This window comes from Lepisma saccharinum, chromosome 3 (genome assembly GCF_977018435.1).
Source record: "Lepisma saccharinum chromosome 3, izLepSacc3.1, whole genome shotgun sequence".
In the NCBI taxonomy this organism is placed as follows: Eukaryota; Metazoa; Arthropoda; class Insecta; order Zygentoma; family Lepismatidae; genus Lepisma; species Lepisma saccharinum.
Window position 1 is genome coordinate 130,759,996 of NC_139231.1, and position 18,574 is coordinate 130,778,569.

General features: G+C 37.1%; 1 protein-coding gene across 4 annotated transcripts in view; it reads right to left on the reverse strand.

Moving 5' to 3' along the window:
- Nup98-96 (nuclear pore complex protein Nup98-96) overlaps positions 1-18,574 on the reverse strand; it is a 109,391-nt gene that overhangs the window by 72,526 nt on the left and 18,291 nt on the right. For 2 of the 4 annotated variants that reach the window (XM_083119401.1, XM_083119402.1), the window contains exons 3-7: positions 16,568-16,771; positions 11,022-11,249; positions 5,157-5,486; positions 2,483-2,659; positions 1,067-1,179 (exon numbers count right to left, since the gene is read on the reverse strand). In XM_083119401.1, coding sequence (XP_082975527.1) covers positions 1,067-1,179; positions 2,483-2,659; positions 5,157-5,486; positions 11,022-11,249; positions 16,568-16,771 — 1,052 coding nt within the window. Of the gene's footprint in view, positions 1-1,066; positions 1,180-2,482; positions 2,660-5,156; positions 5,487-9,443; positions 9,566-11,021; positions 11,250-16,567; positions 16,772-18,574 lie in introns of those variants that run through there. The other 2 variants (XM_083119403.1, XM_083119404.1) reach the window with 2 other exon arrangements.

Consider the following 18,574-nt stretch of genomic DNA (forward strand, 5'->3'; position numbering starts at 1 on the left):
CCATTCGTCATGTGGTCGTCACAAGAAAAGGTGTTTTGTGTTTTAACATTGTCTGAAGTGAAATAAGTCTGTGACACTTGTGCAGGAGACGATTTCGTGCACGTTTGGGTGCTAAAGAAGTAGTTCCATCGTACATTTCAATAAAGAAATGGGAAAAACAAATATTTACGCGAAACCGGTTCATTTCTCAAATCTCGTTAGAGACTTCCTGGACGAGCATTTCAATGAAAAATGGATAGGAAGAGGTTCGGATTTTATTGAATGTCCCCCACGGTCACCAGACCTCACCGTGTGTGATTTTTTGTTGTGGGGGTGTGTTAAGGACAAAGTTTACTGTACACCGGTTAGAGATTTGCAAGACTTGCGTGAAAGAATTGTGGTTGCAGTAAGCAACATTACCTCGCACATGCTTCAAAATGTGTGGCTTGAGGCTGACAACCGGTTTGACATTTGCCGTGCCACTAACGGTTCACATGTGGAAGTGCGCTAGTTTTCTTGATTTGTAAAAAAAAATTTCTGAGTCGTTACATGTTTGTACAAAGTTTGTACAAAAAATATTGGTAAATAAAAAAGTTGTGATTTTTTCTTTTATTATACGTATAAGCGGGACACGCTGTACTTACATGAACTAGTACTGTCTAAATATGCAGTTCCTCTTTTTTTTTACAGCAAATCAGTCACCTGTTTCCTTAGATTAATTAAAGTTAATGACCACTTCAGGTTATCCAAAGAACATTTGATATCCGTTGTAGGTATCAGTGAATTTCATATCAGTGTAGGCAAATTTCATATCAGTCTGTACCTAACACACACACAAACACATGTGCATGCTCATGAATGCAGTGCGAAGAAATTAAATTTCCCATTCAATTACAGTATGTAAAACAAATAATTTGGTTCATGTCTCTGTTCACTAAACTGCACATGCACTTCAAAATTTACAGTAAAATTTTAAAAATTCCAAGATGTTTACAGATTTCATGGTTGCACAAGTAGTACATTGCACACTTAAGTAAATTCCAATCAATGCTATTATTAGTTAAGACTATGCCATTAACATACAAACCTGGTTTGGTTGACTTCCAAAGGTGCTTCCAAATGCAGTCTGGGTGGCACCGAAACCAGTAGAGGGTTGGGCCGTCTGTTGGCCGAATAACGTGCTGCCTTGCGAGGTGAGGGCTACATGGAAAACAATAAATAGCAGCATTACAATCTTCAGGCTCAAGATTATTATGAAATTAACAAAACAGGTGTACACAAAATTATCCATCCTGAAACACAAAGCATGAATGTCATAGATATTGTTAAGTGCTATTAGAATTTATTCATTTTTGTTGAATACATTAATCAATGGTGAATGTATGGTTCAAGTTGTGCTCGAAAGTGTTGCCATTTTCTGTTCAATCAATTACTGGAATCTTAGATATCATATTTACGGTATTATGATCATGACTACATCCATGGTAAATACAGGATGAAGAAAAATGTTGTGTTTACATGTTATTATTTATTCCCTTGATTCACCCCTAATTTACAGAAATAGCAAGGATGATACCAATTATTGGGAAAATGGCACTCCATAGCTGTGTAATCTAAAAACTCAAAAAATTTATACAGGATTCATGTGCGTTTGATTAAAAATATTCTATGTACAAATAGATTTTCAGGAAAACACAGTTATATGAAATGATGCATTCATATACAAGAGAAGGGATGTTACATACATTGCTCTTGATTTGCATAGTGTTCCAAAAAACTAATGTATTTACAAGTGTATAATGCAGACTCTGGTTTTTGATGGGCAAAAGCAACAAACAATTATATCTCGTATATAATGTGCAGTAGAATTCAGGTTCAAGAAATGGCTTTCTGATTTGTATGTTATAAAGCTGTTGCTATGTGGAACAAGAGGAGACAATCATCTTGTGTATTCTATGAGTCACCAACACACACCACCTCTCCTTCCACCTTGTTCAGCAACTCAAAGCTTTCGATTCTGGAACCACCTTGTTTTATTCTGTAGTAGAAGAAAGTGAGATCAAAATTATGTTATGAGAGTTATTTTCTATTATTTCTCAGAATGGTGCAGTGCCACTTTTCACGGTGTTGCAAAACATTCCATTACAAAGTGTAAAATCAAGGGAAATGGCTATTTCATTTCTATAGTGTTTTTTTAAAAAAATATTATTTCTAGTGAAATCCAACCTTGTATTGTTTATTTGTGCCTGTCGATATGTATGTGTTATATGCAGTGACATAGTGAAAACAAGCGTGGTTCTAATGTTGGCTGTCCGAATTATTCCATGCATAATATGCATCACATTTTTTGTGGGGGGAAATTTTGAAAAAGTGCACATTATACATGAGTAAATACGGTAATATCACTATCAACACAGATAGACACAAATACAACTACAATGAACATAATGTTGATAATGGGTATATAAAATGCTTCGAAAACAAAGCAGAGGAGATTACTAACTTCCAAATGGTTGCTTATTCTGATTATTTGCACCAAATACACTTCCAGCAGGATTTGTGTTAAACGAGAAGGAGTTGGTTGTCGGGGCTGTAGTTCCGAAGCCGGCAGGTTTTCCAAACAGACTGGAACTTGGCTGATTTGTTGAACCAAATAATCCTTGGCTAGCTCCAAATCCTGCTGTGAAAAACAGAAAAAAAAATCTCATTAAAAATGCCATTACAACCTTGTTCATTCATTGTGCAACATAGTGCAAGTGCTTGTAGGCAGTCTGAAACATGATATGAGCACAATCATTTGACAGTAGGCAGTGGCAGGTTGGAAAATAATACATATTTGAATACAAAAGCAGCTGGAACAGAACACTTCATTGGCCAATGTTCGTTGAAATTAGCCTAAGAAACTATGGATGTAATGAAGATTCTAGATTCTTATAAAAAAAAGAAACTAAAGGCCAGCATTTTCATAAACTGAAAAGGATAAGTAAGTAGCAATCTACAAACAATAAACAAGTGACATGCAACATAGGGATTGCACAAAGTGACAAGCGAAATGACAACTATTTTATTTTCCGAAAGTAATTCTTGAAGATTTTAAAGTAAAACTGGTAAATTGATGCATACAATTGAATGAATACTTACATACTGATGTTAATGAATATTTTGAACAATTGTAATTGTTAAATTTTTAAGCATCAGTGTCGAAGGAAATTGGTAATAGTATTAGTACAGGCATACATTTTTTTTATACTAAAACACAAAATTTAGACATTATTTACTGACGTGACACTTTCAGAAGTTTGAATTATCCTGTTATGCAAATCACAGATAACTGATTAATTCTGCTGTAAATATTTGAAAAGCAAACGGACTGCTTTACACATGAACAAACTTAATACTCTGAAAACTGCATAAATGTGCTATTACAGAAGGGAAATGCTTTCGTAATAAGGTAGTTTTTAAATCAAATTTGGGGTTTTGTTCACCATTTTAACACCACAATGCCATTTTATATACCACATTTCATGCCGTAATATGCTTAGTTTCTGAACCTAAATCATGATCTCTTCTTCACCATAAATACGTAGCCCTAAGTATATACAGTTAAACCTGAGTTATACATATGACAAGGTGAAAAGAAAATAATATGTATAACTGAAAAATACTGACATATCAGATGTAGATACCATGTTCATATCATTATTACAATACTGTAATTGTATCTATTTTGAGGAACAAGATATACTTCTAACATAGCATTTCTTTTACTAATGACTACACAAAGTTTGATATAAGTCATGCCTAAATCTGCAACTATTTCAGTTTTAGTTTTATGTGGATTAGCGTCCACTTCTCTTCTAAATTTCTGGTCAAGCGTGTAACTTTTCCTCTTGCTGTTTTCCATGGCCGACCAGTAGCAACTGTCACTTTTGTGACATTGCTGTAGCTTGGTTATATACAGGGTCCAGCAGAGGAGTTAGATGGTTTTGAAATGTGAATAACACACCTAATTTTCAAAGGTACTGAAATGTATTACTACAGAAATACAGGTTATTATATGACATTTTTATTTACCACGACAGTTCGTGCAAAAAAAAAATGATGCCTTCAATTTACTTTTATACACATTCGAAGGCCTTTTCCCTTTCCTTTTAAATGACCTATGTAAGATCTTGAGTCAGCGCTTTGTCCGTTTGAACAATTGAAAGAAATTCAAACCAACAATCGGCGATCCGGTGAGAAATTGGTGGCCTGCTTAACTGTTTGTCAGCCAAGTAAGCATGGAGCCCTGGAATGTGCAACATCCAACATTTGTTGTGGAGGGATTCTACAAGACTGGAGAATCTGTATTGAAAACTCAGCATATTTCTCACCGTCATTTTCATCTGGCATGCCATGGATGTGTACCAAGCTGCAACACTATCCTCGTGTGGGTGCAGAACTTCAGATTGACAGCATCAGCTATGAATAGGTCACCACCTGGCCGCGTTCGAACCCATGGCGTGCCACATGAAAATGACGTTGATAAAGATGCTGCGCTGCGTTTTCAATACAGATTCTCAGTCTTGAAGAATCCCTCCACAACAAACGCTCGATGTTGCACATTCCAGGGCTCCATGCTTACTTGGCTGACAAACAGTTAAGCAGGCCACCAACTTCTCACCGGATCGCCGATTGTTATTTCAATTTCTTTCATTTGTTCAAACGGACAAAGCGCTGACTCAAGATCTTATGTAGGTCATTTAAAAGGAAAGGAAAAAGGCCTTCGAATATGTATAGAAGTAAATTGAAGGCATCATTTTTTTTTTTTTGCACGAACTGTCGTGGTAAATAAAAATGGCATACAATAACCTGTATTTCTGTAGTAATACATTTCTGTACCTTTGAAAATTAAGTGTGTTATTCACATTTCAAAACCATCTAACTCCTCTGCCGGACCCTGTACAAATATACTGCATTTTATAAAAATGAGTACATATAATACTGAATTACGTACAAATAAGGTTTAATTAACACATTTCTAAATTATATTTTGCCAGGACATACAGTAATTTACGTATAAAACAGAATTACGCAGAACTGAGTTACGTATAAAGCAGTCTCCACTATACTGACAGCTGCCAAAAAATGCAACATTTTCAAACCAACTCTATGAAAATTAGACTTGGTGTACTCACCTCCTGTAGTTGCTCCAAACAAAGGTTTCTGGTTCTGTGCGAAGAGCCCACCGGAACTTGTGCTAGGCCCAGAACCAAAGAGTGAAGACTGCGCAGACGTTGCAGCAGCAAAAAGATTTCCTTGTTGCTGCGGGCCTTTCCTGTTGGCCACATAGTCCTCCATCCGAAGCTCCTCCAGAGATTTGGCTTCGTACTCCTTCATGCAAGTTATGCATTGGTGCCTTGTGTTGATGGTCTGGGTGACACCATTTTTCACCATTGTGTCGCTACCAGCAGGTGCATTGAACTTGATAATCGTGCCCACAGGGCCACCTGAAGCACCACCAAAGCCTGGAATTATAAATTTACAATTAATTCTTCTGGTATGTACACATCATGCATTGTAGAATTTTTCTTCTAATCTGTGGTTGTTACAAGCAAGTAAATATATGTTTTGGGAAATCATTGACCTTGAAACTAGTCAAACCCCGATTTTACATTCCTGCATTATAAGTTTTCCCGCTTAATACGTTCAGCTGTCCAGGTCACGGCAAAAGGCTATGTTAAATAATAGGTCGTTTGCCTCAATCTTATGTTTCCCGCTTTATACGTTTTCTAAGGAGTGCTGACAACTTTCCCCTCCTTTTCCTTGCTTTCGAAGCTGTTTCATTCACCCCGCGACCTTGAACTTCCAGATGTTAGAAGATGTTAGGTTTTTCATGCGAGAGGAGGGAGCGAAGAGGCATGGATCCGTGCAGGGGGAGGGGAGGTGCACGTGTGCATTTGTCCTACCTCCCTTGACGGACAGAATGGGAAAATGGCACTTCTTGCATTCCCCTTAAAGATGAAATGGGCCAATCCTAACAAACTGATTCTCGCTAAATTCTGCCTTCCCTACAGTTTGGACACAATGTGTGTGACTCAGGTGTCTTTGTTTGCAGTTCCCCTCTACAAAAACCAAGAGTGGAAAATTGACAACAGGACTACTATCACCATCCGCTTCTTCGCCCAAACATTTACGGAATCCTTCTTAGTTGACGGGAACGAAATAAAGAGGGGGGGTGGAGGGGGCTTGTTTGTAAAAGCTTTTTTTTCTTCTTGTTTGCAGCGTTGGAAATGGGGAAAAATAAGAAGGATTTGCCATACCAGATAATAACTGCACTTTTTCTTCAATGGGAAGTCGTTTGGATTCCTTAGGAAATATGATTGGATCTAGTTCCATAATTTTTAATCTGAAGTTTTTCACGAACACTATATCATTTGGTTATCACAATTAAGCTGAAAACTCACAAGCTAAACTGACCTTTTTCTGTGGACAGGTGACATTTTACTCACTGACGTAAAGATATTCTTGTCAAATCAATTGTGTGTGTGTGTGTGTGTAAGGGGGGGGGGCAAGTTCGGACAAATGTATTCTTCTACGCGAGGCAGAGAATGTTTTTTCTATGCATATTATGTGATTTTTGTGTTGTACAGTGGAGGGGTGAAACTATTTTCTGAGCAGCCAATTTAGTACAATCATTAAAATGCGTTATGGGCCAAAAGAGCATATATTTATTTATTTATTTATTTATTTATTTATTCTCATCTGCTGGGCAGTCGTGGTGGCCTAGTCAGTAGTGTGTCTGACTGCCATGCTGGAGACCTGGGTTCGATTCTCAGGGTGGGTGAACTAAGTGCCACATAAAGTGGCTCTGGATCTCACCAAGCCTCAAATAAATTTTACCTGCGGGCAACATTGAGGGGTAAAGGCTACCCAAGCATGATGCTGATCACATGCTGATTACTGAAAAAGTGTCAAGTATCTCTGCCTCGATTTTATTGCTCGTGTGGAAGTGAGAGCCCCCTTACACAAGACATCTTAACCAATTAACAAAGGCGAAAAGTGATCTCCTGTCTCCTTTCCTCTAACATCTAAAATTCCACAATTGCTTTTGAACCTGAATTAGCCCAAAGAAAAAAAACCTCCCATCTTCTTTCCACACGAGCTCATTAATCTGCTATGCAGTAATTGAACGATACAGCCCTTTTCTGTCTCTATAATGCCCCGCGTCGGAAATCTTGCTCATATGTCTGAAGCATTGACATGACAGCCTGGGAGAGCATCTAATCAGTGATCCTTCTCCACCCCCGCCCGCACTTTCTTCTTTGCAACTTGGCGGGGAATGAGCACACTTCGTATAAGATTTGTTCAACTGCATTGGCGCTGCTCCTCCAGCTGTTGGTCTTCCCCTTCCCCTCTCTCCTGTTACACACTGGTCAGATTGGTGTCTGAGAGCAGCTGGCAACAGGTGCCAAAGTATTGTCTCCCGGCTCCGGAGCTATGACTCATCCACTCTGAAGGAAAGGAAAAAGTCATTGTTTTGAAACTTGCCTCGGAAGGTTGTTTTGCTTTGACGATTAGGAAACACAAACACAAGATACAAAGCGAGGAGTTAAAAAAAAAAAGGACCAGCTAATTTTTTTCATTCTTCCTTCTGATAAGCACCTTGAACACACACAGCAGTGCCGGAAGGAAATGCACATGATGCTAAGAATAATATAATTGCCGCTTTTCATGCTTTTCATCGGAACGCAATATTAAATGTTGATGGGAATACGAAAAAATAAAAAAAAATAAAGGAAACATTATTTACGGGGAAACTATTGGTGGAAAGGGTGTTTGCCCTCCGCAAGATTTCTAAATCCAATAATAAATCGTCAATTAATATGGATATAAATAACAATCAGTGGCGTGCCCAAGAGGGGTTGGTGGGAGTCATAACCACCCCTTTGGCCAGTATTTCTAAGAAAAAGAATGTTAAAGGCTGATAACAATCCACCTATTGTGATGTCTAAAAATCCATAAGTTTCACAACACTTGTTTTGTACACTTCATGCTGTTGAGCTGATCGGGACTGGATACATATGCAGCTCAAAGTGGGATCTGAACCATTCTGCATGTCTTCAGGACACTTGATTACAGTATATAAAGATGCTTGACGTCCAGCTATAAATGATCCCCGCACTCCAATTATCTGAGACTTCTAAAACTAGCAACTAATTATCAGTTTACAGAGTAAACGTAGATCTTCCACAATCAGATGCATAAACTGAACCTAATAGGTAGAGGCATGCATATTTTGTTTTTGACGAAAATACAAAATGTGAAATAACACATTGTAATGCTAATTTTTCATGTTTCTGAAAGGTGTGAGGTGCATTTTCCTACCCTGTTTTGTCACGAAATGATGCGAAATGAACTGCAAAATGTGAAATAGACTCTTAAACACGAAATTTACCATTTATATACCGAGAGGACACCTTCTGAAGTCAGAATTATCCTGACAGTTATGCAATTCAGGGAAAATTGATTAATTCTGCCGCAAACATTTGAGAAGCAAAAATGGAACCTCTTTATACAGGAATAAATATAATATTCTGGCAATGATTTAATGTGCTATTTGAAGGGATACGTTTATTTTGTGTAATAGTGCAGTTTTTAAATCAAATTTTGGATCATACTCACATTTTAAAACAAAAATGTCAATTTATATGCAGCTTTTTCACTGCTATAACAGCAAAATTTCATTTTATTTACCACTTTTGAACCCAAAATTGACTGTTTTTGTACTGAAATTTTGCTTTATTTTTATTTACCAAAAACATTTTATGTTTTCAATTTACGGGCCACTGAAAAATGTAAAATCGAGGTTTGACTGTATATATGACATTATGCAAAGGTAAAAACTCAAATTCTGGACAAAACAATCGCATCATCCGAATCCTACCATTCACAACATTGACGAACAGGATCCTAAAAGAAGTATTTATAAAATGCCAAGATTTAATTAACAATGAAAAACAAATGCATACAGCAAAAGCACGCACAAAAAGTCAAGCAGCATTGCCGTTGGTCATCAAATCAGAACAGAACCTGTATACAGTAAAGTATATGTGTGTAACTACCAATATATTAGATTGTGATCAGGTCTAGATACCTAGCCCAGTTCTAGACATATATAAGTAAACCCTGCTCCATGTAGATAATGTTAATTGCCCAGTTTGCACGACAGTTGTGCGAAAGGGGGGGAAAAAACAAAAAAAATATGAAAATACAAAAAGGACATGAAAAAAGGCTAGAAAAATAAAATATGAAGGCAAGATAACAAATGTTCCCAAAATTTCCAAAAATGTAAAACCACCAAGATCACGGATCGGATGTTTTGGGAGAACAAAGTTCCCTTTATGACATGCACTTGTAATGTGATCAATAGTTGTACACAAAAAACCTATACATTGAATAATGTCTTGATAAGCTGTCCTTACAATGTTGAAATGTAGCTGGATAAAGATTGAAATAAGGAATCATTTCATCTCCTATAGAAATCCAAAGTTATAAACTGAAGATCTTGTATGTTATGAATTGTGAATAGGCTAAGAAACAGTTGTCACGGAAATAAGAATGGTGTTTTTCTTTATTATTAGTGAAATAACAGTTGTATTATTACCCTTAATTTAAATTCTTCTTTCTTTCTATCTTTATATCTTGCTGTCCTCTTTCATTTTTCACACTCTTATGTAAATATTTAGTGTCACATAAGAGGTTAGAAATGTATTTCTCTCTTCATTTGTTTTCTTATCATTTTAACCTTTAGTGAACGGCTGTATTTCTAGATGACTGGTCTTATACAAAACCACGACCTCATGGTGTAATGGATGATATTCAAATTGATATCATCACGTAGTGTACTCTGGGAAGAAATCGAGCAAAAAGATTTACGCGTGTTAAGGAAAGTATATGATAAGCCTTCTTACAGAGAGAAAATTGCCACTTCAAGACATTGCACATGTTAGAAAGGGGTTAAAAGTATACATCCCTCACAAGATCAAGATAATCATACATACAAAGCTTACCCAGCATGTTTTTAAAGTGGGATCTGATCTGTTTGCCCAAAATATGGTGCAATGAATTATGGGGAAAGTTGTTCACTGAATATCATCCATTAACATGTCATTTCTTGAAAACTACAGATGATAAATCAGTTCTGTTTTGTTTGTTTGGTCCATTCAGCATCCATAGAGCTGACGCTAGAAGTGATTTTCCAGAAATTTTCTCTAAGATAGCAACACTGCATTCCTTATACAGTTATTTTTTTCTGCCAATTTTCAACATGACATTGCACGATTGTAGGAATATACCACTAAATACTAAATTGTATTAATTCATTGTGGTCTGGTGTGGTGGCATGCAGAATATGATTTTTTGGGAAAAATATCAACTTTCTTCGTCTACTTCATTTCATTATTGGCAGGTACAATGTATAAATTTCAACTGCGCTAAAAGCACTGTCATTACGAGAAAAAAATATACAAAACCGATTACACCTCTCTAGGCCAGTTAGTTCTTGAGCTATGTACTTTGCAGCAAGTTCGAAAATACATGCTTGAAAAGTTCTCATCCACAGAGGCTTGTGTCTGCTAAAGATTTATTTAATCTGCTCACAGGGTTGACACACATTGCACAGTGTTGTCGATTCCAGTTTACACTGCAGGTCCAATCCCCGAGATTAGGACACAGATAAGGCATAAAACAAACATTAAGGAAAAAAGTTACGAAGTGTTCAAGATTTGATATCAATAAGCTAATATTTTCAATAACATGGATTCGCAATTGCATTTTAAATAGTGTAGTCCCTTGTATAAAGAGTGAAAAGCATGTTTTGTTTGTTGTTATTTAAAGTTGCTACCTCATTTCAACTAACAGTGGAATAATTCAAGGAAACAAATTATTTGCCCATTTCGCAGAAGAAGATATTAAATGTTTCCCAGGAACTTATGCATTAAAATTATATCTAGATAGACACTAAGGTTAACAGTCTTTGCAAATGCAACAAGCTATGTTACCTCCAGATCCAAAGAGATTTGCATTGGGCGCAGCACCGCTCTGACCAAACAAAGAGGGAGCCTGCTGTTGCTGCTGGCCAAAGAGTCCAGTGCCTCCTCCACTTGAGCCAAATCCAAATGCTGGCTTGTTCTGGCCAAATGCTGATCCACTGCTGCCAAACAGGCCCGAAGATGCATTTTGCTGGGGTGCACCAAAGATGCCAGTAGATGTGTTGCCGCCAGTGAAACCTGAGTAAAAATGCAACCAACCAGTCTCAAATCATGTTCCTTCAACAAACAGTACTGTTGAACAATATTTAAAATGAGTAAACATCAAAATAATGAGATGGGCCTAAAGGAAATCGGTGAGGATGGAAAAGATTGGACTGATCTTGCTCAGGATAGGGACAGATGGAAGGCTTGTGTTGCTGCAGCCATAAACCTTCGGGTTTAAGAAGGCCAGAGTGTTAGTTTTTAAACATCAAAATAATAACATTTACCACAAAGATCAACACAAAGTACACACATTATTTCTTCATATTGACATCAGTTTCGTTTTCCGCATGCCTTACAGAAGCAGAAATGCAAAAGTTACAAACTACAAATGAAATGAACTGAGTGATGGACATTCTGATTTGGTGAATTAGATTACCCACATGTATATACAACATGAAATATATTCTATCAACATTAGCATCAATCTGAGCCACCTGTGAAGATTCGGACGATGCTAATGTACGAACATTAGTGGACATCACGTAAAGGTTTACAACTCATTTAATGTCTCTTTTAAATAAGTTTGTGTGAGAAAATGTTAATTCCAAAAACATCTGGATATTGTTTGATTTTTACTTGTGATTTAAGGTAAGAAAATTAAACTCAACAACTGCAAAATTTATTCAGCAAAGAATCTTGTCATGCTAAAATATATTCAGCAGTGAAAGGGTTAATTAGGTTTAACTGGTCATCCAGCATGCATCGTGGAGAACTACTTCGTATTTTCTTATTTCACATTTTCCTGATTTATTAGCCTATTTGTGATGATGGGATTGAATGACGATTAAACTGATGAGTGTCAAAGAACATCCATGCCAAGGTTATACAAGATCACAATCTGACTGTTTAAAGTAGTCGTCCACTGTTTGTATTTTGAACAATTATTGAGAAGTTAACATGTCTTTGTTCAGAGCACAGCTTCACCATGTCAACCTAGTATACAGGGTCTGTATAGAAAGTAATGAGGCGAAATTCTGGGGAAAAAAATGTATTGAAGATATTGCTACAAATCATTAAAATGTTTCAAAATAGGACCCTTGGGCGTCAACACACTTCTGCCAACAAGTTTTCCACGCTTGGAAGGTGCCCTGAAAGTCCTTTTCAAAATGTCCTTCAAGCAGCGTGTCGAAGCTGCTTTGACCTCTGCTACGGTCCCATGGTGGTGTCCTTTGAGGGTTGTCTTCACTCGGGGGAACAGGAAAAAGTCCTCCGGGACAGTATGGGGGCTGGGGAAGTGTTGTGATGTCGTTCCAGGCCAGGAAGTCGTTGACCACGAAGCAAGTGTTGTTTGGTGCATTGTCATGATGCAGCCTCCAATTGGCACAAATTTTTCTCATCTGCAAATCCTCAGTAATGATGGTGTGCACAGTCATTTTATCAATTCCTACGTGGTCTGCAATCATTCCAACACTTAACTGCCGGTCCGAGTTCAACACATCACGCACACGTTGCACATTGTCGTCGGTTCTGCTCGTGGACGGGCATCCTGCATGGGGTTCGTCTTCCACACTCTCTCGACAGTCTTTGAAGCACTTTTGCTAGGCTTTCACTCCCGAACACTTGAGGGATCATGGCCAATGTCTCCATAGCCGATTTTCCTAGTCCCACACAGAATTTAATGGCGTAGCGCTGTTCGATGGCACGTTGCACTTTTAGCTTCGACCGAGCCTATAGATAGGGGTCCACTTAAACCACGATACGAACCGCACGGAAGCTCGTAGGCGACTGAAGCTAGGTGCGTTTTGAAGCTAACTTCCCCTCCATCGAACCCACCTGGAGCGAGCACACTGCAACGTACAGTCACGTCAAAAAAATAAATTGGTCTCCTTACTATTTATGCAGACACTGTAAACTGCTGAGCCAGCACCTACAAGACACATCAACCAAAAGAAACATGATTGACTCACAACACTTGCATCTGAACACCAAAGCTGTACACTCATGTCAAGTGATTTTGTTTATCTTGCCTGTCAGGGAGTAGGACCACTTTTCCTTTTAGGGATGCCTGGTTTCTTGAGCATTACATGCCTTGGGAGTGTTTTTAAATGTTGTACCCTTTCATTGTGATTACAACATTGTTACAAATAACACAAATCACCATGTTTATATGCTTTTTCACAAAATAACTACTGACCCAATGCTCACTGAGAAGCTAACATAACTGAACATTAAGCCATGCATGCATGTCAAGTGGCTTCCTTTTGTTCATCTTACTCGGAAGAAACACAGCACACTCAAAAAGAAAACTGTAAAAATTCAGACTTTTCGTTAGTTTTGTAGGCATCATTAAGGATAAAGTGGGGTGATTTGCACATCAAACAATACAGGCCCTTTCTTCTTCAGTTTGGCACCAGTGAGCTATTTGAGATTTTTGAGTCACACTAGTGGAACCTCGATTCAGGAGATTTTCAGGAGACTATGATGAAAAAAATTAAATGCAGGAAAACCCGTGGAAATTCTGTCACACTATAACCAGTCCATTCAGATGCACTGTTATATGGGCATTAAAATTTGCTAAGATTGGAAACTTAAATCTTCATTTTTCAGTGGGGGCTTTTATTTCATTGCATTCCCCATAATTAATAAGCACAGATTCTGAAATTTCGTCATTATCGGAGTTATATTTAAAAAGTTATTCAAAATTAAAATATTGGCACGTATTTAATTTATTTTCATGCTCCATTGCAAGCATTGCAAAGAACGGGAAATTTTGTAGCTGTAATTCTTGTATTTTACAATCTTTCTTTGCTAATTAGTACTCACAGTTGTCTCACAAGGTTTTCCATACATTTGCAATGAAAACAGGCACAATTTGAAGTTAATTTAACATTTCGATGAAATTCGTCAAAGAAAAATGCATTATTATGGTTGATCTTGGTTCATGGTTATTTTGCATTGTTGCCAAATCATTTTGTACACAGATCAGAAATATCGCAATAACACAAGGACAATAAACATACAAAATATATTCTTTAGGTTAGTAAATAGTAGAAAAATGTCTTAAAATTGTATCAAACATAATTTTATTACATATTTGAACTTGTAAAATAAGTTTACAGCAGTTTCTATTAAAAAGTACATTTGTGATGTAGAAAAAAGTAATGATTCGATAGTCCATGTGTCCATATCACAACTTCAAAGTGAAGGATACCGGGATCGAAGCTTCGTTATAAAAAATGGTTTCCAAAATGACGCCAAGTTAAGTGTCGGGGCCACAAATTGGTAAATTTGGCAGAATTAGCTTACATCATGGACAAAAACTGAAATAGTTGTTCTTGAACTAACAGTGAAATCATTTTATACTCAGGAATCTACATAACAGAACTGGTGAAGTATACGTGATCTTTAGACTTAGAAACCGGACATATAAGTGTTTAAAAGCCACCTCCATGTAAGGGAGGCTGGAATCTTCTGGTAACATACTGTATACTTTAACAGGAACTATAAAGTAAAGAACAAGTTTGATATGAAGACAGAACTTTTCGAAAATACAAATATGGCCATCTAAGCATGCCAACAATATTGTTAAATCTTATATATTGGTACATTTGTGACATACTTGTAACAGCATTGTAAAATTACACGTAGGCATGGCCATGCATTCCAAATATATATATGATAATTTGTGAAGAATATAATTTTGTTCAAAAGTTACATTACTGTCTTATTTGAGAATGAATAATTTATGAAGTATTGTTTGATTATATATATTGACTGATTAATTTTTTTCTTTTAAGAAATTGCAAGCTGGACAGATTTGGGTACATGGTTTTAATATTAAGTTTATGTTCGCAACATACTTTGGCATTGGGGTTAGCTACTGCACAAAATTTTATCTATAACTGAGGCGAGGAATACATTTGGTAAGGATTTAATACTCAATTAATTGTGTACGAGGTCAGACAATTAAGTAATGAGAATGATTTTATATTGTGAAAAGGAAACAAAATAATTGAACATTGCTTGTTTATTACTAAAAGTACATCCCTCCTGCATCAATACAGCAATTGGTATGGTTGACCAACGATCGATACGACATCTGTAAGTCTTCATGTGGAATGACTTGAAGATTTGACGTCACAACCTGTTGGCTGGTTCTGTGTTCATCAAAAGTGCGTAATTTTAGCAGCAGCTTCACTTTCGGGAACAGGAAATAATCACAGGGGGATAAATCTGGTGAGTAAAGACGATGATTCAACACATTTACTTATTTTTGGACTAGGAATGTATAGACAACCACTGCTCTGTCTGACCGTGCATTATCGTGGAGCAGGAACCAACTGCCCGGTTCAGGATACTGAGGTCTGATACGATAGTAACAACCAATTACACTTTCACCCTCTGGAACAATTTCATGATGAATAATGTCTTTGCTATCATTAAAAAACACAACATTGTATTCACCCTTGGCTTTAAAAGCTGCATTTTCTTGCATCTTGGTAAATTTAGTGACTTCATTCAGCGATTTGTTAGTTCGTACAAGGACCGTAGTAAAAATGCTCCGTTTTGTCCTCCACAACAATATAATTAAAGAAATGTTTATTCCAGCAAGCAGTTTTCAGAATGTCCTTCATGAAACTTGATGTTCACTCGCTGCTCCATAGCTATTACGTGACGACACACTTGCACCTCTTTCTCAACATGGCGGCATAATTCCCAGCATGCCTATCGCAAGTCCATGGGGTATTGCCAGGTTGTGGATAATGGACCACACTACATCAGGAAAGCGTTACTTCAGAGATAGAATGCACATGTGGGACAATATAAAATAATACTCATTACTTCATTGTCTGACCTCGTATCCAACCAACCTCATACGTCACAGGGTTCTCCCTGCTGTATTTAGGATCATGGAAACGCCAAGAAATAATAATTAGGGAATCTAAATCAAGGTTCCATTCGTCGCATGAGAACCAGAGGAATGTAACTACAAAAACAAAAATGTGGATTTGCTGTTTTGATTAATGAAACTCTTATGAAGAGGTCTATTTGGAGTCAAATCAACATGTATCCACTTGTAATCCTTAGCAGTAAAATGGAGTCATGTATCCCCAATTTAGTGAAGAATGCAATATTTCCTCTCTCCTGTAAATTTGAAAATTGGTACTCTTGCAATATAAGTGGGATTAGATTTAACACTGCTGTAAAATCATTCAGTATCATTACTAATTAAAGTTTTATACCTACTTCTGGTGGCCACATCAAAAACATTCACAGACCGAATGTTGCTAACAGGTCATAGTTTGGGCAGTCCTGAATTGACTTTCTGCAAAATCCTACACTGTACTTACCAAAAGATGGTTGAGTTGTCTGAGCTTGGCCGAAAGATGTTGTGCCACTTCCAAAAAGGCCACCAGAGGCTGTAGTTGTGTTTCCTCCTCCGAACAATGATGAGCCTGTAGATCCGAAGCCAGTTGCCTGGAAACCACTTGTGCTGGGCTTGCTACCGAAAGCTGTCTGACCAAATGGGCCAGTGGTGCTACCGGATGTAAACCCTATCGATAAGTGAAACAGAACACCAATTGTGTACTAACATCTGAAAAATGTATTACACTACGAAGTAAAAACCAAACACAATGTTTATCCTCACATCATTTTGCAAAATTAACACTTATTTTCCCACAGGAATTTATTGATCACCACTAATAAATCAATAAGAAACCTTAAATACTGTAAGATTATACAGGGTGTACATAAATTATCTTTACAACTTTAGACTTTCATAACTTGAAAACTATACTAGATAATGACAAACTGTTTTCAACATGTGACAAGAAAACTCATATTTTCTTTTTATTTTCCAGGTGACGCAGATTTGACGAAAAATGTGGACGTCACAGGAAAAAGCTCAGTGTGTAGCCTGGTTTATAGAGACAAAGTCCAATACCCAAGTGCTTGAAGCAGCTGCACCTTGTAGGCATACAGACGTAACCTCTTATGCAAGACTTTGTGCACTGTTGCTCGTGGCATTGCCAACTCTCTGGCTGCCGTACGCACTGATTTTGTCGGACTCCTTGCAAACGCCTGCCGCACACTGTTCACGTTGGCCTCTGACACAGATGGCCGACCCACCCCCTGTTTATGGAGAACTCTACCCGTTTCCATGAATGACGGATGCCAAGCCTTAATGGTGGGTCGGGACAGTGGTTACCTTCTATACTGTGTCCGAAACTTTCGTTGCACTTGGGTATCGGACTTCGTCTCTATAAATCAGGCTACACACTGAGCTTTTTCCTGTGGCGTCCACATTTTTCGTCAACTGGAAAATGAAAAAAACTTTATGAGTTTTCTCTTCACATGTTGAAAACCGTTTGTCATTATCTAGTATAGTTTTCAAGTTATTCAAGTCTAAAGTTGTAAAGATAATTTATGAACACCCCCTGTATTTCTATGATTATATCTTGAATAAGGAGACAAGTTAAAGCAAAAATTGCAACTTTATTCTGTATTATGAAGTGACAAAATATAGTAGCTGTGAACAATTTTTCTTAATCTCATGCAAATATATTAGAGGATGTCAACTCTAGCATGACATGTATGTATGAATACTTCTAGATCTTCCAGAAAAATAAAAAAGATTACGGTGTACACAATATCTTGAAACATAATACAGTTTGCCCAACCTCCACAATAAAACTGAACCACAACACGCTGAACCGTAAGAATCATTACACGCAAACCAGCCTCTGTGCTACAATGCCCATTGGTCAGCACAGGTGCTTCAAACTCAACAATCTGAGGTTTATCCTGGATAATGCATGGATGTGTCACTGTGATTGTGCAATCACCCATTTCCTCAGTTCACCATTCATCCTTGCTGCCATGACAAACCCAAAAAGGAAGAAAAGCAAACAAAAAGAAAAATAAAACTTGATGGGGGGAAATCAGATGTTATCTTGTGACGAAAAACATATGTTTCTAATTATGTAGTATGTACACTTGATATCGTTAATTCATCAAGACCATGAAAAAGTTTACATACAATTCATGTCAATAGAAATACAAAACGTACCTAACAATTTTTAACTCAATTTAGTAGATACATAAATCCATTGGCTACATTTGTAATAGGGGAGAAAAAGTCAAACCTTGGTAAAAATTACCAACTTAACTGACAAAAATATCTAAATGACTGGCCAATTTAATTCAGTTTATCGATAAAGTAGCATTTTCAAAGTGAAACCGGGATTTCATTTTTAAAATTATCTGGCAGCCAGCATCAACATCGCAAGTCATTAGACATATTCTTATTGTGCACAAAACTAATACTTTTTTGAAAATGATATTTTAACTGTTGT